This window comes from Euwallacea similis, chromosome 8, assembly GCF_039881205.1.
Source record: "Euwallacea similis isolate ESF13 chromosome 8, ESF131.1, whole genome shotgun sequence".
Lineage (NCBI taxonomy): Eukaryota > Metazoa > Arthropoda > Insecta > Coleoptera > Curculionidae > Euwallacea > Euwallacea similis.
Genome location: NC_089616.1, coordinates 2501772 through 2527110, shown reverse-complemented (window position 1 = coordinate 2527110; position 25339 = coordinate 2501772). Strand labels below are relative to the sequence as shown.

At 36.0% G+C, this 25339-nt stretch overlaps 1 protein-coding gene across 2 annotated transcripts; it reads left to right on the top strand.

Annotated features, from left to right (window-relative positions):
* Positions 1-2833: 2833 nt before the first annotated feature.
* Positions 2834-24917, top strand: Shal (Potassium voltage-gated channel protein Shal). 2 transcript variants are annotated; one of them, XM_066392793.1, is made up of 5 exons: positions 2834-4446; positions 19302-19464; positions 19518-19730; positions 19882-19976; positions 20346-24917. In XM_066392793.1, the coding sequence occupies exons 1-5, from the start codon at positions 3335-3337 to the stop codon at positions 20449-20451; spliced, it is 1689 nt and encodes a 562-aa protein (XP_066248890.1). In that variant the 5' UTR covers positions 2834-3334; the 3' UTR covers positions 20452-24917. The 2 variants fall into 2 exon arrangements, with proteins under 2 accessions (XP_066248890.1, XP_066248889.1); XM_066392792.1 differs by having other exon boundaries at positions 19858-19976.
* The last annotated feature ends 422 nt before the right edge of the window (positions 24918-25339 follow it).

The window sequence follows — 25339 nt, the reverse complement described above, 5'->3', positions numbered from 1 at the left end:
TTGAAACTACTTATTTAACATGGAAATGGCAAGGGATGAAACAACTCTTTTGTAGATAGAAGGAAATAACGAAACAAATTTCAGATTGATTATAGCATTGACACAGCAAAGCACAGCAATGTTAATATAGCATTGTAGCTACTAATTAATGAATACAACGTAAGAGAATACCCATTTTGTAAAACCTATTTGTAGTCGCTGTAGAACTTCTTACTTGCAAATTTCATGATATTTTCGTACCAAGCAAATAGGTAATATTCGAGATAAAATAAGAAATCCATCAGTTTTTCATACGTCTGTACATACAGAACTCTTAATCTGGATATTTTTATTACTAGTGGCATAAAAGTGGATACTTAGGGATTAAGAAGGAATTTGTTTCGTAAAACCGAAAACATTCTAATCTCATTTGACGTATTTTAGTAAACAGTTTATAATACTCGTTAGCAAGTTATTAAATGTTTTCACTAGCAGCTACGTTAACATATATTTATTACGAATCTTGCACTTGTATTCATTTCAAGATTGTTTAATTCTTACACCTTGTTTTCGGTCAAAATCATTTACAAGAAGCGACATTAATTTATGCCTTATCAAGCAGACCCACTTGAGGTTGGTATCGGCGAGGAATTTCCCAAAATTTTACATTGAATAATTTCAATTTTAGTGCAATAGAAATCTTGTAAAATGGCAATACCATATCCCTTTCCCAGTCTAGAGTGGCATCATAAATCTACACACTTAATTATGTAGAAATATAGGTTGATTAAAGAAATTGAAAACTGACTGTGAGTATTACTTCGGTGTTCGCCACCCTTAAAGTCTCTGGTAAGCAGACTTTGTCATGTCGTCATTTAAGCCCCAAAAGGGGTTATGAAATAGGTAAAAAAATCTTATTTCTTAAATCCCATTTGGAGTGAAGAACCCCATCACCCCATTACCCATCGACCCCTGTGTTTAAACTTTAAACACTTGAGATCACTTAGAGCCGAGAGGGAGCAATGACTTGAGGTTATGACGAGCTGGTGACCAACCGATACATTTACTTAAACGGGCTAACCCTACGATTTTTCACGTATCCCCTGGGATATCTTATAATTTAAAATTAATATTCAGCCCTGTCTTGTTTCTTGGGCAATGACATTTCTTTTTTGAACTGCCTTGGTTTCAATGCGAATTGATATTTTTGAAAGAAGAGGGAGCAGAAAAATCGCTGGGAATTAGATTTTTCACTGCAGATATATTTTATAACGGAGTCCCCCACGGGTCCATTCCTGCCTCATCTTCTTAGCTTTTTACATCTCATTAAATTAATCCTTCGACGTAACAAGGAACTTGATTTCATTCCCGGAATATTTCCACAGGATCCTCCGCAGTGTATAAATTAATAATAATTATTCAATTTCGGCATTATGTACTTAAATCTTCTGAAACCTTCGAGGGGTGCAAGAGTACAATGTACTAGAAATTGACCGTTTAATAATGAATAGGCCTTTTCCTTTGAACTGGTACTAGATATAAAATTAACTCCAAGCTAGATGCAAGGGAGTATTAAAAATTGATAAAAGCCCAAGATGGATAAGGAATTTCAGATAAACCTAGAGAATTGGCAAGGGATGGCCAGAGAGGAGTTCTTCCCTCGAGCACTTTCTTATTACTAAAGGAAATAGGGTTAACACAGTTTGAGTCAGGAACCACCAAGAAACACCTTCATCTGAAGATTCTACGAGATTTGATTCGAGTTACAAGGTAAAATTCTGCTTTCTTGTAAAAGTCAACAAAAACAAATTTTCCATTAGGAAACGTATTTTTTTCGTTAAAATAAATTAACTTTAAGGTTCTGTTTCTTTATCTCACAAATCCTTGAATCTTCTTCTTGCCAATAATTGCTCCTTCGGTCGTTTTAATGGATTCTATTGCGGCTAAGTCAAATTTTTGAATTAAAATTTGTGAAATACACATATTTACAGCATAATAAAATTATGGTAGATGCTAAAAAAATTCAAATTTAATCAACTGAGAAAGTAAACAGTAGTTGGGGCTACTCGTGGGTGGGAAATTATCATCCAATGGGGACAAAATTAATTAAAATAAACAACAGAGAGAAAAAAAAATTGAAAATGACCCAAAAACAACAGCGGACTTCCAATTCTTCTTCCTTCGATGGAATCGCCATCAAATCGCAGCACCTGAGGACTACCCACCTCAGAATTAAGAGCAATACCCACATAGTTTAGATAACAACTTACTAAGATTTACACAGTCCAATTCAAAGCATCCAAGTGACTTCTGAAGAGTAATTAAGTCTGATTAAAAAGACGTTTAAGAGTCATGCTTCATGAGAGGTCACAATCGATGGATCAGGCCCTGTGTCAGTTCCACGAAAGCCAATTGTTTTGATAATTTTTTAGGATTATATTAAGACAATGCTTCTGGATTTAGAAATCTGATTACAAGTTGCTCCATAGGAGTACACTTGACATTAAGGTTGCTAATGATTCAGCATAAACAAGCCTTCCTCAATTTGGTTTAAACTTGACCTATATTTTTAATCAGTCGTTCCTGTGAGACCTTCCAGCTCGGCATTTGCGTCATTCAGCCGGAAATTTATTTAAATGATCCAAAACATCAGATTTCTGAAAGAGTATTTTATGGGGTATTTTCATACTTAGGAACTTCTGAATGGTACAAATGGGTTCAATGATTTTATTGTAGAGGAAAGTAATGAGAAAGTTTCGGTTTGGGACGGAAATAGGCGTCATGAGCTATTGAGAATAGATATGGTGAAGCGGAGAAAAGAAATTCGTGATTGGTGATGGTATTTTCTAAAAAAAAAAAAAAAATAGTGGACGCGATATAATAAGAAAGATGAAAAATATCGTAAAAGGCTAACGAGGCAGATATCGTTTCCTGATCGATAGAAAGACGACTTGCGTTGTGCCGTAGAATCAGCGTCGAGTAAAACGCATTGTCGAGCGTCGGCGTCGGCGTCGGTGGGAAGATGGCCTAGACGCGGCGGCTGTAGCTCCACACTGACCGCAGCGAGCAGTATTTCGAACTACAACATGAGTATTCGCCGCGTGACTGAAATAGATTTGTGTTTATTTTTGAACTAGATTTGTTGATATGTGTAAGTACGATTGTGCGGTTAGCTAACGGATAAACTTGTGAATGTGCCCAGGGGGTGCATGTTTCGCCAAGACCAAGAGTACAGCATCGTCATCCGCTTCAGGCTTCCGTACTGCATAACTTGCTTAAAGGGGGTGAACACCTGCTAGAGGAACCCATGCGTGTTTGGTTCCTCCTATATTAAGCGAACATTCCTCCGCACAGCATGGCCTCGGTCGCCGCTTGGCTGCCTTTCGCGCGGGCGGCGGCCATCGGATGGGTTCCCATAGCCACCCATCCGCTACCACCGCCTCCTATACCCAAGGACCGCCGGAAGACCGACGACGAGAAACTCCTCATCAATGTGTCCGGACGGCGGTTTGAGACCTGGAGAAACACATTGGAAAAATACCCAGATACTTTGCTTGGTTCCAACGAACGTGAGTTCTTTTACGACGAAGACGTCAAAGAGTACTTCTTTGACCGTGACCCTGACATTTTCCGCCACATACTGAACTATTACCGAACCGGAAAGCTTCACTATCCAAAGCATGAATGTTTGACTAGCTACGATGAAGAGCTGGCATTTTTCGGAATTCTTCCAGATGTTATTGGTGATTGCTGCTACGAGGATTACAGGGATCGAAAGCGCGAAAATGCTGAGAGACTTATGGATGACAAATTGTCTGAGAATGGAGACCAACATTTGCAACAACTCACCAATATTCGGCAAAAGATGTGGAGAGCTTTCGAGAACCCCCACACGTCAACAGCTGCTCTGGTATTTTATTACGTTACCGGGTTCTTCATCGCCGTTTCAGTTATGGCCAATGTTGTGGAAACAGTACCTTGTGGAAGTAGGCCTGGAGGTGCAGGCTCTCTCCCATGTGGTGAGAGATATAAAATAGTATTTTTCTGCCTAGACACTGCTTGCGTAATGATATTCACCGCAGAATATCTCTTACGAATGTTTGCAGCACCGAATAGATATAAATTTGTGCGATCTGTGATGAGTATTATAGATGTGGTGGCAATTTTGCCGTATTATATCGGACTTGGTATCACTGACAATGACGACGTTTCGGGGGCTTTTGTTACCTTAAGAGTATTTCGAGTGTTTCGTATTTTTAAGTTTTCAAGACATTCACAGGGTCTTAGAATCTTGGGTTATACGCTTAAATCCTGCGCTTCCGAACTGGGCTTTTTAGTATTTTCCCTAGCCATGGCCATCATCATTTTCGCCACTGTTATGTTCTATGCTGAGAAAAACGAAGGCAAAACTTTCACTTCGATTCCAGCAGCTTTCTGGTACACCATCGTGACAATGACGACTTTAGGGTAAGTTTCCCGAATTTATTTTTATAATTAGATATTACTTTGATATAAATGCTTCACATGTAGCGTCTCGTAAATACTATATTTATGTACGGCGTACCTACAAAATTGCGCGATTGCTGGCGTCATCCTCGGTAAATATTTTTTACCAGATTCGTGTTCACAACATTTTGAGCTTATTGCGGACACATTCGAGTTCATGAAGAGGACGACTTAAGTTGTGCGAGGGGGGCAATTGAATAATCCTTCGTGAGAAATATTAGCTAAATTCAGTGAGTACGCATGCACAGCGATAAATTTCTATTTATATTGCTTTATACGCATTTTTCTACCGCCTACTAATAAAAGGAATCGAGTCTTCAAAGAGTAAAAAATGTGGAAGCAATTTTAACCGCAAAAGCGCCCTAAATTGTGTTAAATATAATACGCCAATTGATTTGGAAGTTCTATGTGCAATAAAGAGTGATCTTAAAATCGCAAAAACCTTGCCAGGGCCGTGTTAGAAAAAATCCCCATACTGAACGTCTTTATCTTGCACACACTGTATTATTATCATTCGAAGAAGATATTCATTTTAACAGAACAGCTATCACTTAATTCGAGAATACATGCTGGTAGATAGTTAATAAAATACCATACATAAATTATGAGTCCCAGGGGTGATTACTGGCTTGATACACATCATTACTGGACGATTGGAAGAATTGAAATATTTGTCCAACGTGTGTTATGTTTATGTTTCACTAGCATTCATCCACTCCACAGACTTACGTTTCTTGTTGCAAAGCTGAAATAAATTCAAGTGTTGATAGCAATACTGTTGCAAGTCTTACTTTAGCTAGCCACGTTCCACCCATTTCTTGAAATTAACTCCATTAACTGGAATTACTAAACCTTTAATAATCTTCTTAATTTCTGAATCAGATAGTTGATCGATTATAATATAAGACGCTGAGTTGGTGGATATGTCAACCTTCGCCATATCACAGGTTCCCCCAAGTCCAAAGCCGGAACTTGGTCAACAAGACCAAGACCAGTCTAATCTTAATCTTGTTTTGCTCATCCGTACTCGAGCCCCAATTCTAAATATTTTCTCTCTCTTTTACTTGAGTTATTGTCTTTTCATTGTGGTAAACATCTATGGTTCAAATCATATAACTTTTTATGCACGTTACAGATGCATATCAGAAGTGATGTCACATCTTTTCAAAATGAATATGTACGCTATCAGTATTTAACGGTATTTGACAGTATTGCTAAATCCAGAGCAAATAATTATCATACCAATGAATAAATTCAATCTACCTCTCTAACTGAATTCAATGGTAACAAGGGTCCATTATTTTCCAATTCTCTTTCAAAATAATTGATAAGAGACAGTACAAGCTTCTTACACCAACTGTTTAAGAACTTGGGCATTATACCAACAATAATAATAACAATACCGATAATAATTAACCAGGAGTACTATTTTAGTTTTCAAAAGAACAAATTTTTACCGCCAAAGTTTATGGACAAACAACGCAACGGTTTAAAACATCAAATTAAACCAAAACGTCAACAATTAAGTGATAACAGTGCAAAAAATAGGCTTATGTTTAGACATTCAAATATATATTTATCTTTTTTTAGCATATTAAATTTATATGACTTGTCATTTTACGTAAGGCGACTCTCAATCTTTATTTTATTTTTGTGACGTGGATCAAAAGTTACGTGATTTAAATCATAGAAAGAATTCCCACAAGAAGATCTCCCGCTTGAGAGGTGGCATTGCAACTCGTGACATTCCTTGCAAGTTCTGAATCAGTAATATTACTGTAAATTTAAAACTCCTTACTGCCTTGGACCTCCCTCACTGCCGTTGACCTACCTCACTGCCTTCGACCTACCTCACCGCCTTGGCTAATTTCCGCACATGTGGTCAGAGCATCTGGAACAACTTTCACTGGACAACCGCATCAAGAGATGCGAAAATATTTCGACGTGATTTAATCTACTTACTGTCGATTAACTGCACCTACCCAGGTACGTGTAAACCATTAAATGTTTCGTCAAAAAGTTCATCATGTTCCTGCCTATGGATTCACGCTCTGAACTAATTGTCAACCGCTTATAATTAAACTGATCCTCAAGTAATTATTGTTATGAATCATTTTTTATGTTGGACCATGAGCAGCAAATTATCTGATAAAAAGTAAAACTGTTTCTTTGTATCTTTCACCCTGGTGTTAAAACCATCTACCAAAGTTTCGCTCTCTATTAATTTTATCGTGTATACAAATCATGCTTTAGGCATGTTTGGAGAGAAAATTTATTCACATTTATTTTAAGCTCACTATTTCAGAATTCCATCCAAAACAAATGTAAAAACAAATTCCCTAGGCCGAATCCCGACCATAAACTCTGTACGAATAGTACCTACATTCAAAGCGAGTCTGTATACAAGCGTGGGAGCTTAGCGTCTGAATATGTGAGCGCAATGGGGCCAACCAACAGAAGCCATGTTGATAAACATTAAAGCCGAAATTTAATTAGAATTAAAATAACAACAACAATCTTAGAGGATTTAATTCGTGGAACACGTAGGTTAATGAGTTCGTGAGCAAATGACCCACGCTGGGTAAGCCGATAAAAGTGGTGGGTATTTGAGAGATTGCGCTTTGATGACCTTTAAATAAGTTTTATGGTCGCACATAAAATAAGCAACTTGTACTCAAACGTTTAAATGAATGTTTTATAAACAATTTTTGAAAATTAAGATTAGATCAGCGATATTGTTTATCGACTTTTTACTAGCGTTCAAACATTTACGAACGTTTATACAATCATTTGTTCTAAATAGCTCGGCGATTTTTCCATAATTTCAAAGAGTTGCCACTTCGAATCGATGTGCATAATCTTGGCACACCAAACTGTTCCGGGCAATAAACGCCCGACGAATGACACGCTCAATAATGCTTTCTACTTTTATATCCAGAGACGTGAATATTGAGCGACTTCTCCATCTGGAAATAAAACAAAAAAGAATGACCGAGAAGAGCCATTTACTACAACCTATTTATAAAATAAAATGTGGATAGCTAGATTACTTTCAATTGATAATGAATTGCAGACGCCCTGCCAAAACAATGTGCAAAATGCTTCTCGCATGTTGTTGAAAGTACTTACGCCATGTGTTTTTCACATGGAACTTATCAGAGAATCCGTATACATGTGATCCGGGGGATTTTACAGTTGATAAACACAAATATTTATATTTTACGTATAGTTGAAAGGGAAAAGTTATCGAAATATCTAAGATTTTTAATCAAGTGCAATAGCCCATATAGTCAACCTAAAATCATTGTTGAGACAGCAGGCACATTAAGCCGTAGTTGGGTCCGCTGATCTGCCGCTGTGAGGCCCATAAATTTCTCTGGCAGATCCAGCGCTGGAGAGATCAGAAGAGTAACATCTATTAGAAGTAACTTCCTGATTCTTCTTCGAGCCTTCTTAGGGCACAAATGGCCTAAACGCTTTCTTCGGATTTGTTCGTAGATTTGTCTAAAACTGTCTAATTAAGGCGCTCACCTGAGAACGTTTCAAACGAGGTGATCTGATATTTTTCCAACTGTTTCTAATTATAAACCTCGCTTGAGGGTCATTTTAAATGATCGAAGCTGATGACTCAGTGATGATGATGTATGTGCAATTAAAGGACGCTGAAATCGTAATGAGAAGTCTCCTTATGGGTGTATGCGGTGAATTATATGTTCAATTTTAGAAAGCTGCGCCTGAGAAAAACCTCGCACTACCATATCGATGACCTCCAATTCATACCTCAAATTGTAGAAAATCAATATCACGTGAAGTGCGTACGTGAGTAGAACGGACAATACGTTATACTCACGTATTTTTCGTTTAGAATGAGTTAATAGTATTGAATACGAAGTAAGAGCGCTTTCAGTCGACAAATAGCGTTGCGTGTATTAATTTAATCCTCTAAAGGTAATATTCTTGTTGACTTCACGTTATTTAAAAGTTCTGTAAAATTAAATTGTTAGATATCGATTTCTTTTAAAACCACGGAAAATATGTTCTATGTCACACGAGTGTTAAAAATATGTTGGGCAAAAAAAAGAAATTACGTGTTCAACTTATTTTTTTGACTTGCTGAAAATTGGTTTTCTTTTTTGATCCCTCCTGTATCTTCTGTGTCAGTTCTGCACTGATTGATTCTTCTATTATGCCGTTAAATTGAGGATAAACTTCTCCGCCTAACGGCTTCATACAAATTTTCCAATTCTCCATCCCTAAACAGTCTGAATTTTCAAAAGTATCCATTGGCTCTCCATAATAATACACATGTATACAATTGGGCACCTTGAAATGCCCATTGTTTATCGAGACTGAACCAAGAGTTTCTCTTTCACAACCAATATGCACAGATAACTCCAGAGTTATTTCCAGTTCTACTCTCCTGTGGAAAAACACCATGGATTTACCGTAAGATGAAACTCCCTATTGAATCAGCCCACTGATCATCCATTACGACCTATCCCTTGCAGACGTTTTAGTCAAACCACTACAGCACAAATCTTTCATTCAGATTTCTCCAAATCTGGAACATTCGTCCTTGGTCCCCCCTCACTATGGTAATAAAACTTTCAAGGTTTGTTGGAGAATGTGGTCCAGTGACTTCGCTAAGAAGCAAATTCTCCATGTACACCAGTAGTGTATTTCACTTTAGGGATGCTGATATCAATTGTCAATCTGATCGGAAACTATTTTAACAATTTCTCCGAAGAATTTCACTCATTTCATATCCAAAAAGTTGAGTCCGATGAGGGACATGAATTTTTTAAAAATAACCCTTATTACCAAAAATGAAAGCAACAATTTGTTAGTATTATTATGTGAAACAAGAACATAAAGATACATATAGAAGGATTGTTGGATTAGGTAGAAAAAGCAAAAATTACATAAAGCCTCCATAAACTTAGAAATTAAGTAAGTACCTGGTCCATATCTGAAATAAGCTGTAAACTAAAGCTCAGTTCTTCAACTGAACTTTCAAAGGGACCACGGTGGAAAACGCTTTACTTTCGCCTTTTTGTTGCCTAAACAGACTTTTGTGCTTACGGAAAACAGGTCAAACTGAACTCTCCCAACAATTGTTTGCTTTGAAGAATTGCCGCTGCCTTATCCACATTTTTTTTATCATTTTAGACGTTGACGTCCTTTATTTCCTTCTTTTATTCCACGTACGGGTCTGCAGAAATTTCCGCAGGGTTTAATCTATTATATTCCAGCCACATAAATTTTCCGTAGTCTTATACCTTATGGTGAATTATTCTCGACTTTTATACCTTAAAGAATGATGCATTATATTTCAAAACTGGTTTACTAGTTTTACGATTTACGCTTTGCACCTACACTTAATCTACTTCAAACACTGAATCAGAAAATGGAGGAGATTAATACTTGTTTATCGTGGGGAGTCAAAAACGAGGTGATTTTCTCCATAAATATGTTTTCAGTTTGAGAAGAGAAACGGAATAGATATCCTTTGCTTCTTATGAGTTTCTAATTTTTTTTTCATTTTTCCCTTTTCTTTCTCCTTCTGTCTCTCTTTTTCTCATTCTGTCTTTCCAAATAAATTTTTTTTTAAACCAAAATGTTATAAAATCAAAGTGATCTCACGTGATTTGAAAATTACGTCATTAGTGCACGTGTAATAAATAGCGCAATTAAATATTTGTGTGTTACATCCTCTCTTTAGGCGACAAATTTGCAATAACTGGAGTTATTCCAATGTGTTATTTATTGCCGGCGTTAAAAATGACGGGCAAATTTCCGCGCTTTCCCGTAATTTATTTGATATTAAATTTCGACATGATTAATTAAAATTACATTGAAAAAAAATTTACAGTTGATCGGTGGTAAAGGAGAGGTGAAACGTGTGTTTACAAGGAACTGTTTATTTCCGATCGCATAGAATATATGAAATATACAAACACATATAAAATAAAAATAAAAAATGTAGATACATGAAATGCTCAAAAAAGCAAAGCCATTAGGCAGCTTTTTGCATCGCAAGTTGAAAACAAACATTATAATGGTTTTGCCTTTGAACGATGTTTTTCTGTCCAGAAAGATTAAGAAATCTGCTGTCAGGAATTCTGCGAAAACAAACATATCAAATAAATATTACACGTACAACCTATTGGTCCTATCGCGGTGCCCTTGGGCTACTTTTTTGGGCACATTCTAAACAAAATTTGCATCTAAACAGATCACTGGGCACGTTCCAACATCCTTACATGTATCATCGAAAATAAACGTATCCCTCTCAAGGATTCATAAAAAATCGGGTAGGTATTCATTGTGCTGTCTGGAATCCTAATATCCTCAAAGAGCCAGTTTTACATAATAGCCCCGAAGAGCCGTAACTTCCAAATGGTAGAGAATGGAAGTTTGCCAAATTCACCTATATTAGCGAAAGCGGTTCTAGAATTTGACATCGATTATCAGTTAAATTGAACTCTAGTATTAACTTAAAGTGCTTGATTAATTCCTATCATGTCCCATTTTATTGGTATGAGAGGGGAAATTCTTCCGGGAAAAGTCAAAGATGTTTTCTGCGATTGCGCGTCGCCTACGTTTCCTCTACATCACAGGCTTGCGCAACTTATTTATTGTTTAGTAACTGATATTAATGTCATGACAATGGAATAGGAATCAGGTTCTTCGGTTCAATTCAAATGATTTTCGCTTAAAACGGCTAATAGTGAATCGGTTTCCTTTCAATGCATTTGAATCACGTTCTGAGTAGAGATAGCCGGACACTATTTGAATTATGAGGAAAAATCTTGGAACTAATTTCGAATGAGACCGTTGCCAAGAAGCCCGTTTAAGTTACAACGACTTTCCCTGATAACACATCGCGTTTTATGCATAACACCCCTGAATATTTCCAGTTGATAATATTATTGTAATAGAATATGCAGAGCCACCCCATACCTGGTACAAATAAATCTAGAGCGTTGTGGGGCTTAGTTTTGAGAATCACCTACGTAATTTCAATAACTAAAATTCCAGGTCTTGAAAAGCGTTTTCAACACGTTGTAACCTATAAATCACGCTTATCAATTTCCATCGCATACGAGACAAATAAATGAATATACCGAATTGTGATGATTATTACAGGTGAAATAATTGCTTTTGAGCCACTAAACCGGTGCGCTCAATTGCAGTTATTAACTTAATGAGTTAACTTTCATTGGACAATATATATACGAACTTTACATGAATAGCTTTAATCTACGATCTAATTTAGCTCTTGATTTAACGAAAAGCGAAATGGCTACAGAGAACGTGAATTTCTGCAAATAGTAAAACTACAATTTTTGTCATTAGGTAGAGTTTTAGCCGAACTTGCCCGCTGCTCCAACTATCGCACGAGATTTTACAATCGAAATCAAATTTTTCGATACCGAAATGTAAATAAATTAAATTTAATGTATTGTTTTCGTAAAACGTAAAATTTAATTAATTGCCTTGACTGCAATAACAATCATAGTAATAAATAAGCAAACGGCAATATTCCTTTGGTAGACAGGACGCATATGTATTTAATCCGTTTCAGCCATATAATATTATCAATGTAACTCATACGACAGCTCCATTGTATTTATCCAGCTAATATTAGCCCAATGTTGAAAGAACTAGGGGACTAATATGATTTATGTAGGCTAATATTTGCGCTTCCATAATAATTGCACAGGCATAATTATTTGACAAGTTTACCTTCTATGCTTGTTTGTCGAGCAATAATGAAAATAATCAATCTACTGGAAAATGATTTCAGTAAACACGATTCTAAATGAGTTAATTAGTGCCCACCACACGAGAATACATTTAACTTTCCTTTGTTATTCTATGTATATTATTCAACGAAGTTGTCTTGTCGAAGAAAAGACTTCATTCGTTTTCGGAAATAAGATATGAAATTTGTACGTGGTATGCTTTGTAAAAGGTTTTTTATTCCATGATGAACCGCATCGATGTCTTGTTATTCATTATTCCTTAGTCTTATTACTCATTATTTTTCATTATTTGTTATTCCTTATTATGTACTTGCTTATTACACTTATTACTTATTCGTTATTCATTAGATATACCTATATACCTATATACAGGGTGTCCCAAAAGTAATGGGACAAAGAGAAACGGCTGATTCCTAACATCAAAATATTAAGATCCAGCGTAATTGTTGTATTCCGAAAGTTAATATTAACAGAGATACAGGGTGTTAAAGTTTAAAGTTTATTTTTGATTTTTTTTCATATCTTTAACATCTTTTGACTTATGGTACTAAAATTTGGTATACGGGGGTTTTCGGACTTGGGAAACTGGTTAGGACTGTCGGTTTCATTGTCGCTAATAGGGGGCGCCACTTTAAAACGTCTTGGCTAGTTAAAACGGCTCTAATTTTTTTCTACGTAGCTCCAGTAGCCCCATTAATTAAAATTATTATTCTGTTTAAAATTCTAAACAAAAAAGGTATACTTATTAGAAGTCTGAAAATTTGACCGTTTTTGAGATATTCTCTAGATTAATACCTCATAAATGTTCGTATTCTTGTATGTATTCTTGGGTAGAGCCGAAAACTGGCGAAATCAAACGAAGTAAATTTACATGGGCGCCATTTTTAAACTGAATACCTGTTTGTCAGTGACAAAGTAGTAGGTTGTCAAAATCGCAATACAATATAATAAAGAGCAAAACGTTACAACTAACAGAAAAATTTCAATTTCAGTAAATTTTGAAGAAAAAATTAATAGCGATTTTGACAAATGGCGCCCATGTAAATTTACTTCGTTTGACTTCGCAAGTTTTCGGCTCTATCCAAGAATACATACAAGAATACGAACATTTATGAGGTATTAATCTAGGGAATATCTCGAAAACGGTCAAATTTTCAGACTTCTAATAAGTATACCTTTTTGTTTAGAATTTTAAACAGAATAATAATTTTAATTAATGGGGCTACTGGAGCTACGTAGAAAAAAATTAGAGCCGTTTTAACTAGCCAAGACGTTTTAAAGTGGCGCCCCCTATTAGCGACAATGAAACCGACAGTCCTAACCAGTTTCCCAAGTCCAAAAACCCCCGTATACCAAATTTCAGTACCATAAATCAAAAAATGTTGAAGATACGAAAAAAATCAAAAATAAAATTTAAACTTTAACACCCTGTATCTCTGTTAATATTAACTTTCGGAATAAAACAATTGCGCTGGATCTTAATATTTTGATGTCAGGAATCTGCCGTTCCTCTTTGTCCTATTACTTATGGGACACCCTGTATAAAAAAATCACCTGATTTTTTTAAGGTTTTTGACAACATAATCCCTTGGTAGGGTATTTATGATCGTCTTCTTAGCAGCTCATTACCATTGCTGCATTAGCACATTATAAACCAATATTGAGAACTCTCGCCTAAGCGTCTTGGATGGGTAGGAAAACAGTACGTTTAACTATAAACTGCATAAACAACCGGGAGGAAGTTACGCCTTAGGCTATTTTCTTAATAACGTTATCCCCAACCAAGAGGACAAATATACTCCCATAATATACCAGATCTTCCTACAAAGAGGATCATTCTTAGCATATTCTTACTATGTTTCCAGCACCACGAGTACATCATCCCTGCAATATATCTGATTGTAACATATATTTTTCTCCCCGTTCTCCTTGCAATATCTAGAATTCCAGACATATTTTACATTAAGAACACCTCTATTTCATTTGAGCAATTCTACATCCCCTTCACTTCCGCTCACTGTTATTATGTTTCAGTTCATCTTTGAAACATCTACAGCAGGAGGTATAATAGAGCATAGAGCAATAGCTCTGGAATTAATTTAAATTCCTCTGTAAATTGATTATGGAGTTTGAGCTATTTTGGAAACACCCCCAGGACTTTTTCGGCGGATTGACGTTTAATATATTTCCGTGCATGATAAATTCCAATCAGCGCAGCTCCCAAAATTTAACCATTTATGGTAATTTATCATCCGATGTGGATTCACTTTGTCGTCCGTCAATTGTAGTAATTATTCATAATTACAGGACCACTGAGACCCACACATGCATATTTCAGGAAATGGTAGCAGAGGTATGAATTTCTGCGAAATAAATTCTGTAGACTAATGATGAATGTGAAATTGTTGCATTTAATTGTCATTGCGGGCATTGAACGTGGGAGATCGTACTCCATGGAGTTACAAAGAAAACTTAGATTCTTTTGGAACTCAGACTTCTAGAGCTCAGATCAGACTGGGTCAGATAGTTTGACAAGTTTTCTGGATGAAAGCTTGTAAAAGCCTATCTTCATCAGCACTCTTTCTCACTCCGCTGCAGTCTTCACATGTCTACTATGCTGAATCATTTCCTGCTAAATCAGTCATTTTCCAGGATCCTGCTTCAAATAAACTTAGCTAGGAACACGTTGATTACTTAACATATACCATACCTATGGTATCACAATTCACTTCAGTGACCGTTTTGCATAAGTTATACATATTCCATTACGCCACGTGTTTATTTGGAACTTTTTAAGGTATTTTTACCATTAAAGGCACTATTTTGACAGGCGTCTTTAATAAGGAGACAAATTTGTTGAAAAGTGTTTTAAGCTCTTATTTCAATAATAAAACTTAAACACTTCAAAGAGCTTCACTGCTAACTCAGAATTCAGTTATAGAGTTTTCGCTTTCTTAAACGCAACAGTGGTTCATTGAAGGCACTATCAAGTCGAAGTTGGAACAAAGTTTCGTCATTTTAGAGAAAACTTGAATTTCGGAAATTTCCGGCTCCGGTCCTGGTTCTATTAAAAAACACAATCAGAGATAAACGCATGAAATCCCGATTTTAGAGTGTATGGTGAACACGCGGGCACATTAAACCATTCAATACAGTGTCATTATTCTGATTTGCATTTGGCAGTAAAAGGCAGCACTAAACTTGCATGTTCCAGCTTTTTTTATGTAATTCTGACTTTATTTTCTACAATATATCAGAATGAGATTTAAATCACATTAAATTTAAATATTTCATATTAATGCCGACTCAAGGCATACGTCTGTTAATTTGCATTCGATGGAAATTGTGTATATTAACATTTCAATAAGCATGCAACTGCAGTATAAAGCTTTGACTCAATAGAGGTTAAACAGGGAAAGAGAAAAAAGCCCCCAATGGCTCCAGAAGCTCAAGTGAGGTGTCCAGGATCAATATAGGCCCCACACCACTCCATTGGACTGAAAAATGACACATATAAAATTTTGGATTTTTTTCGAAAATTTCCAACCCATTTTGTGCCACTTTTTAAATTTCAACCGTCGATATCTCGGAAACGCGCAGAACAATTGACTGAAAATTACGTGATCGTTAAGAAATATTATCAAAACGTGTGTTTTAATTTTAAAATATTTAATTATGCGACGAATTTCCTAATAATAGGTCAAATTTCCATTTTCCTCTACCCGCTATTCGCACAAACAAGCGCAAAGACCGATTTTCCGTTATTATTTTTCGCGATATCGATTTGAAAATTGAGAACCCTTATGTTGTCTTCATCAACGTCAAGTCTAAGAGATGTTTCCAGTTCAAATCAATTTGTGACCTTTATTAGTCATTAAAAGATAGCTCCATTAACAAGATCATAATATTGATCTGTCTGTCTCCTATTTTGGCATGCCGAAATATTTAAAACGCAATTAACGCTTGGCCTAGTTTTTCGCTTCTTCCATTAGATCTTTTAGATTTCGAACAATGTGTGTTTGTTAAATGTTGTTTTCCTTCATAACCACAGCGCTCACTTATCATTTTCTCCATTATTCATATTGCGTGACACGTGTTGTCCTAAATGTATAAGATTTGTATAAAACATTAGCGATGTGACGTAAAAAATTGACTCCTCTCTATATATCTCTATGGACATCTAAAAAAATTCCTCTTTTTGTCTGTGACAGTGTCGCATTGCAGTAGAGAAATTCTCACCGCTAATAAGATTAAATTTAAGTAAGAAACGAATTGATGATGTGTCCCCGATCTCCCTCAATATTGAGCCAAGCTCTATATCAAGTACTTTTAACTTCATTTTTCTCTCTTCTATAGAATAAGACACAAAGGAAAAATTGGCTGATAACTGGTGGAAAACAATATTTTGCATCTCTAATGCCCCCTCTCGCTCAAATTTAATGCTTTCAAAATTGAATACGTGAGGAGAAAAACTAAACATTCGAAACTTCGAATGAATAACCGTAAATGCTGGTTTGACCACATTTTTCTAGAGCTTGATATAGGGTCTGCAAGAGAAACAAATTTCCCCCTAAATCCTCAAAAAGGGTGCTCATAGCGATCCATATAAGTCCAGGGGATATTGTATATAATCTTACAATGAAAGAGCCTGGCCTTCTGTTGCCCAGCACAGCTACTTATGGTCCGGTTTTGTGGTCAAGGTCTCCTCTTTACGTATCCTCTCACGCTGGGCTGATCACAGCCTTAAAGATTTTTTATATAACATTGAAACAATGCACCATTTGTGGCCTTCCAGAATTGCTTTCCTGGCCTACGTACCTGTTTTTAAATGGCATAAAAAAATCATAAGGAATTTCCTAAACAATGGCTGAAGCACGTTTGCTTTAATTCCCCCCATTCCTTTGAAAACGAGAATTTTCATATCAAGACAAATTTTCCTCATTGTCTTCATCCCCAAAATGCCTTTCGATCTCGAAGTACATCATCCATATTCCCGCATAGCGATATTCATTAATTAATAAGCCCGTGTCGGAAATGTCGAAACGAATCTAATATCCACGTACCTGACTCTAAAAATAATAACATTTGCTCACATTTGAACCTTTGCGCTATAAATAACTAACATGTCTAATAACATAAACATACGCATAATTTGCATGAGTTATGTTACTATAAATTATTTTAATTGATTGATGCAAACAATGTAAACGGGAATGTACTGCCGGTTTATTTGTTATCCTACTGCATCTGAAGCTGGAAGCGAATATTCAGGCATTATCGCATGCGTTAGCTAACGCATGAATGAAATATCAAAAGCTGAAAGGATAACTATCAAGTGTGAATGAAACTATCAACGCGAGGATGTACTAACTGAACATCACAGTCATGAGCTTTAATTACCTAGCAATTCTTAAAGGGACAGAAAGGAAACAGTCTGATTTCAATCTTCTTTGAATACCAACTCTAACTCATCCTGTGTGACGGTGCTCTAATTGAGCATTTCAATCTTTACAAGGACAGAAACAAAAACAGTCTCATCATTAGTTTTCTTGCAATTTTAACTCCTTTCCTTCATCGCTCTTCACAATCCTACGTTTTAACAACGTCCTTAACATGATCTGAGATTTTCTCGTTCAACTAATGATGTCAATACGTATCTAGAAAAATTCTTCAAAAAATATCGTTGATTATATGTTATGAGAAACTGCCACTTTTTCCATTAATCTGGCCTCTGGCTGCTAAAGGTCCTCTCTTGAAAGCTTTGTTCCTTCTGCTCAAGATGATGTTTTGCTAGCTTTTTTCCTGGTCGCGATAATGCTTATCTGGTCCTTCTTCAAACAGCTTTCATTCTTTCTTCTGCTCAAGGTGAGGCATTTCATTTGGACGATCCAGAGTTCCTTCAGATTAATAGTGAGATGCTGGGTGATGAGTGTGACTTACGCTAAATACTTCTACGATGTTTCTTTATTATTTCATATTTTCCTCCATATCTACTTTAGATTTATGATGCCCATCCTTCATATTTCTATACTTCGATAAAACACTCATGCATTTACGCAATACAACTTGTTTGTATTCTGTGAGGCCTTTGATGACTTAATGGCGCTCCGATTTCAGCACTCGTAGCCGAAGTCGCATCCACTCGTCTGTGTCCCACTTTCCATCTTCAACAACAAAATTTCTGAATTCGATGATTAATTCTATCCAGTCTGTCAATATCCTTTAAACCGCTTGAAAATTAATGCGGTTTTGAGTTATTGATTTTGCGTCTATTTCTGCCCTAGCGATCCCCAATACAATACTCAAATCGGTTAACCAGATAACTTATTTTTGTTCCTAGACGAGCCGAGCTATACTTAACGGCATTATTAATCAGTGCTCAATATCGCATCTTTCCACTTAGTTTAGTCAACCCAACAGGGACCAATCAAATTTCGGCGCTTCCACAACACTGATTCCAATCCATCTTCATGGAAATGAGTAATTAATTTTTGGCTGATTAAAACGCTGAAACTGATGTAAGAAATACCGGAGAAATTATTGAATATTTGGCCCGACAGGCTGACGCTTCTGTGCATTCAAGGCGGCTCAAAATACATTTTATTCATTGAGTTTACTCTCGGCTCTACTCAAGGGAGATAAAATTGGAATGGTGTTAGTGGAACGGTAAATTCAATAGCCGAGACAAAGGCGGATATTGTAGTAGTTCGTAGTTTGGCCTACGCTTCATTTCAAAACGAAATTCGTAACTTGATAAAAATGAATGAGAGCTTCGCCCTGAAGGTTATACACTTCATTTTAGTACCTGCTTTTGGATTTCATGTGCTAGTTAACAGGCAGACAAGTATGGGTTTATTGCTCTGGTCGCTGCTACTACGGCGGTGTATATCGACGGAATCGCATTCGATTTGCTGCACTTAAACTGAACTACCCCTGATAGTGGATGAACCTTCATGCAGTCCCTCGTTAACTCAGCATTTGATACTTTCCCTATAAAGCAAATTTAGTATCATTCAACTAAATTCTTAACATCTTGTAATGTTTCAGATATGGAGATATGGTACCCGCGACGATTGCAGGAAAAATCGTGGGTGGTGTGTGCTCCCTTAGCGGAGTGCTGGTGATCGCCCTTCCAGTACCAGTCATAGTATCAAATTTTAGTAGAATATATCATCAAAATCAAAGAGCGGACAAAAGGAAAGCGCAAAGGGTATTGCAGATTACCTCTTTATTGCTGCTATACACCAGGTGTTCCTCTTCCAGAAAGCTCGGCTCGCACGCATCCGCATCGCAAAAGCTTCTTCGGGAGCTGCTTTCGTGAGTAAAAAGAAGGCAGCTGAGGCTCGACTAGCTGCACAAGAATCAGGCATCGAACTAGATGATAACTATAGAGAGGAGGATATCTTCGAACTGCAGCATCACCATCTGCTGCGGTGTTTAGAGAAAACCACAGATCGAGAGTTTGTCGAATTAGAGGTAAAAGATTTTTTTTGGCGCATTTGGTGTCCCTAAAGGAGTTACGGGAAAAGGAAAATTGTTTGTAGATGTAGATGAGATATGGTTTTTGAATGTTTCAATTTGAATTGATTTTTCTATTATTTAGGTACCCTACAATGGACACCCAAAGAGGCCAGGGTCGCCGTCGCCAATGGCTAGCCCCGCTCATTCAGCTGTATCAATTGGACTCTTCCAATCTTGTTGCGGACGATGTTGTCCGAGAAGGTACTTAATTAAAAATAGCACAAAAGGGTCATAAAGTGATTTTAAAAAAATTATCAATATTGTGGAAAAAACAAGAATAAAAGTAAAAATTTAAGTTTTACCAAATACTAAAAAAAACAGTAGAAATGAAAAAAGGGGATATGTTGCCACGCGTGTTTCTATTCATTGGCTTCATCAGGCGAACAAAGTAGATGTGCACACTTGTGGTTGAAATGTTGGAGATATGGAAGGGACCAGATTGGCGGACTTGCAATTAACTTCCTTATATTTAAGCCCATCTTTTACTTCATTTTTCATTAATCCCCAATAAACTCTTTTCGTGATTTGTTTATCCACAAATCGATTCGCTAATTATTGATTTCTGCGTAGGTATCAGCACACTTGCGGGAAATATATGCCAGCTGCGTCTACTGCTCAAGCAAACCAAACCGGCAGCGGCATGGATGGAACATACCTCGTAGAAGCGTCTTTCTAGACATATCACGAAATTGCCTTTAACAATTAAACCTTTAAGCGCGATATTCTATTATGCCCGAAACTCATTATATGGCATGATGATCATCTTCAATACAAATGAAATTTATGCTCAAAAATTGATGTCAAAACTCCAACAAAATGGGATTTCTTTAATCGAAAATACGCGTTCTGTGTAGTCTAAATTCTGTTGTTAAACGATGCAAAAAAATAATTTTCAATTTTTTGGCTGTTCTGAGGCCAATATGTCAGCAACTGTAGACGTGAGAAAAAAAATTATATATTGAAAATCGACTTGTTTTATATACGGGATGTCAGTTTCTGAAGCTCAACCATGGGCTCCTCGATTACCTTAAAAAATACGAGGTCGGTTAGATGAGCCATTTTAAAATTTGAAAAATTTGCATAGTTTTTGAAGATAATGAAAAAATCATAAAAAAATGAAATTTTGGAAAATATTTTTAATGTTTGACCATCTTTGTTTGGTGGGGATATTCAGAATAACTGATTCATCTTTTCAATTTTTCCTTGTCTACAACGTGGCGATTTCAAACGTGACAATGTCACATTTGAAATCCGGCGTTTCGACTTTTAACAACCATCACCAACTTTGTTTTTTTATAGGTGCCATCTTGAATTTTAAAATGTTTAAATTGAGCTTTTTCTTCTGATTGGACCTCGTATACTTTACTGACTCCTTTTCCATTTTGTTGGTGATTTTAATACGCTAATGTGGGCACAAAAAGTAAAGTAATCCCGTATTAGTCTGCGCAATGCCTTCCATTCGCGGCAATAAAATCAGCGCACAACGCATCCAATTGATATCATCTTGGCGTCCAGCCAAAATTATGCGTATGTCTGCGCTACGTAGTTAGGTACTCATCGAGTGTATCCAGAATTGAGAGTATCTTATGATATAATCCCGAATGGGTTCAAAATTATTAAATTTAATGAAAATATATTTATTAGTTTCTCGGAGTGAATCACGTTTGTAAATATTAAATACGTTTGTCATTCGGGAAAGCCAAAGTCCATTTAGTATAGCACGCATCCTCATCTTTGACTATGCTGTAATGATTCTGCGTGTGGAAGGTACTACATTCCTTTCACTTTAAAGCCATTTCTACACATCCAATTTATTTTGGATTTAATTCTGAATACACCCATTTTCCTCTAGATTCTGTTCCTGTTTGTTGTTAAATAGCTACAGGTACTTATTAAATCCGTTAGTAATAAAGTACCCTCATAAAGTCATGTCCATTTAATGATCCAATGAAAAGCGTCGATCTTGAGCTACGTTCAAGGTTCCTGTTTTGTGTTTGTAGCATATTTACGTAATCGTCGCATCATCGAAACGTCGACAAATGATATGAAAATGTGTACAATTTAATAAGTTTTCAAAGATTTTTAATTAAAATATTAAAAAACCACGAAAAAGTTCAATATTTAACGTGCTGTATCTACAGAGTAATTCGTTTATTGAAACTGTTTTTGAGTAGAACTTTGAAGTGTTAAGCTTGTCAATATGTATTAGTGAGAGATATGTATGTAAGAGATACAGTGTATAAATTTAGTCTTAGTCATCTTCTGAATTTCCACCTACGACTAAGTATTCTGATGCAAAATGACCATTAATTAATGCTAAAATATAGAAAAAGGTAATCTAATTTTTAATATTGTAATGGTATGTAGGATGCCTACGAGGCTCCCTCCTCGTAGGAATATTAGCCAAACAAACAGTCGCTTAGAGAACTCTAATAGGCAAGGATTTGGCAAACCATAGAAAAGAACACTTTATTACCACTTTTAATGAAGCTGGCGGGAATGAGGAATATTCGTAATATTCCGGAATTTCTAAATGGCTCGAATAATTTATAGGTGGAATTACCCCACGAACATTATTACCTGACTGTTGAATTCAGGTTAGACCGCTACCTGTATTATTTTGTTGCTTATTGGAAAACTAGGTGCCAATTAAAAATCTAATTTCATTAAATTTGAATGCCGGCAGTATCCTCACCGAAACGGCTCGGCGAGATCACTTGGCAAATCTAAACGAGGAGAGACTGCGATTACTTCACCCGAGCACTTCCAGTACACTCTCGCGTTCGCCTACCAGGCACTTCACAAGATCGTACCGGAATGAACTCAGTCGCCTCGGTTTGTTGCCTTTGACTCGTGCCGAAAAAACCAACTCGATGGGGCGTTTACGAAACGAGGAACAGACACATCACAAGATCAGCCGAGCGAGTCCAGTACTTTCTCGCTCTCTGTTGTGCTTACATCATCTTGATGAAGTGTACTACCGGCATAAAAAATACGAGCATATTTTTAAAGAAGTGCAAGAGATGTTAGATGTGGTTTAAAGGTATTTAATACCGATTTTTACTAGATTTCGACCATTATTCGTCTACATCAATCAACTATGGGTTTTTCCTATGATTTCGTTACACGTTCACTTTATTAGTTACGATGTCACATGCCCCGGAATTTCAACTTGGCAGCAGCCTCTTCCAATCTCCAAAGTGAGACTTCATTCTCGTCAATTGTTGGCCGATCTTCACATATCCCACAGCTCCCCCAACACTCCCAGAAGTGATATTATTTAAGGTTTGCAAGCCATAATGTTCTGTTCACTTGTATCGCTGAACAAAAATGTGTAAAAAATATTAAAAATTCTTCTAAAAATACTTGTTGAAACAAGGAGTGTTACAATTTGAAGAAAATTAAGTTTTGAGATACACGTTTCAAAATGTTCTAACATTGAGAAGACTTATCTTATGCATTTTTATAAGACTTTTACGGTTAATTTTTCCTAATTATGATTATACAGTTCATTCGTTATGCTTTTGATTGCACGTCACCAGTCAATGAGAAGACAAAATTAAGCGAGTGACAAATTTAGAACGAAGTAATTTTATTCAGAATTGGATTCCACTTTAAGACACACTCAATATTGATAATATATACATTTAAAAGTAAATATTGAATTTTAGTAATGAACAAAACTGTTTTTAATACATGCTGTAGTGTTATATCTATCTAAATCTATAAAATAACGTTCAACTGAATCCTCTTCTCTTGGATCCAAAGAGATCATCGATGACGTTTTTTTGCGAGATTACCCAGTGTCTCATATTAAATTACCATGAAATTACCAATTATGTTTTTCTCGGGATCCGAACATAACTTCAAAACTATTCTGTTCGACATTTCCGTATTTTACGCGTGGGTGATTTTTATTCCAAACTTTCAGTCCAAATTTATTTACTGAGAGCTAATATAAATCGTTCTTTTAAGAACTTGTTTGTGTGCATTTGAAATGCTTAAGTGGCTGTGTGGTAGGAGTAAGAAGCTAGTGACTACTGCAGTGACAACGAAAATAATTATTGAGTCGTGGGTAACACTTCGTTGGTCTGTAGCTGGTTTATTTCTAGATGTGACGCCCAAGATACTTCCTAACGCATTTTTATTATGTGCACGAAGTAAAATCCGTCACAAAAATGTAAAAGTTAAATTAAATTAATAAATGACTTACAAAAACCAACTAATCTTACTTTAAAACTACACGTTTTTAATACATACCACATGTGTGATTAGAAAATCACAAACATTTTATTTTTAATGGACCAGTTAATTGAGTCTTGAACCCTGCGTATACTATGCGTATATTATATATTACACTACGTAATACGTACTCTGAAACAATTTATTGAGAATTATCAGATCTGAAAGCGTGGTAACATCGCGCGACTGACTTTATACAAGCCGTGTGAACTGTAACCAAAAGTATGACGAATGAACTATAGATGTGTTTATTTATACGTATAGATATCAAATTATTTTTCCACTTTTTAAAGGAGTCGTAAATGTTCACTACAATTGCTAGTAGATAGTAAGTTTCATAGCGTTAATCTTGCCACAATTGTTGAAGACGTCTAAAGGTTTCTAAGCTCTACGAAAGCCCCACAAAGATCACAAGCAAATAAGCAAAATACTCATTTTTAATACATTTTAGTTATTGTAACAAATATTTATGGATAAACGATGCGGTTCAACATCGGCTGACTAATCAATCAGTGAGTAGCGTAAGTTGATAATTGTTAATGCAATGTTTACTAAATAATGTTAATGAGTTAATTTGTAGAAAGGATCGGAAGAGCCAAATATTTTCTCTTATATATTCTAAATTAATGGGCCCTAAAGGCGTTATTGTAGTGATATAGGTGACGTACAATACAATGACGTACAATTGAAAGTTATAATTAGGAAATTCAACTAAATAATAAATATGTATGTAGCTACTGTAAAATTTAAATTAGAAGAGATACTGTACCCAGAAAGATTTATGAAACTTAAAAACTATAATTATGTTACTTGAACGATACTTTTTTTGTATAGTTAGCGTTATTTCTTCATATTCTATCTTTTCAAATTTACTGTAAAACAATAAATTTTCAATAAGAAGGGACTTGGTTTAATAACACCTATGTAAGTGTAATCTCCCTCAAACAATGAGGCAAAGTGTAGACATACTCACGTGCTTATAGCGCAGCACACAAACCGCTTTCGAAGCCTGGGGATTAATGGAAAGTCGAAGGATTTTTGAGCAGGTATGGTATTCAGAGGCTGTTAGCAAGGTCTAGTAGCTCCCGAGAAGTCTTACCTGTTGAAACGTTATCAACAATACGAGGAAAAATTTAAGCCAACCATAAAATTGTAGCAAAGTTACCAGTTAACAGTACTTACTCGTAATTTACTATTTTTCCACATTATTATTGATCAATTTGTCATAAAACTACAACGAAAATGTGCAAGTTTCATTTTCTGTTTGCCCCTTAAAGAGCCGTGTTGAATCCGCATTAATCTCCTTCGCCAATGTGACAAGA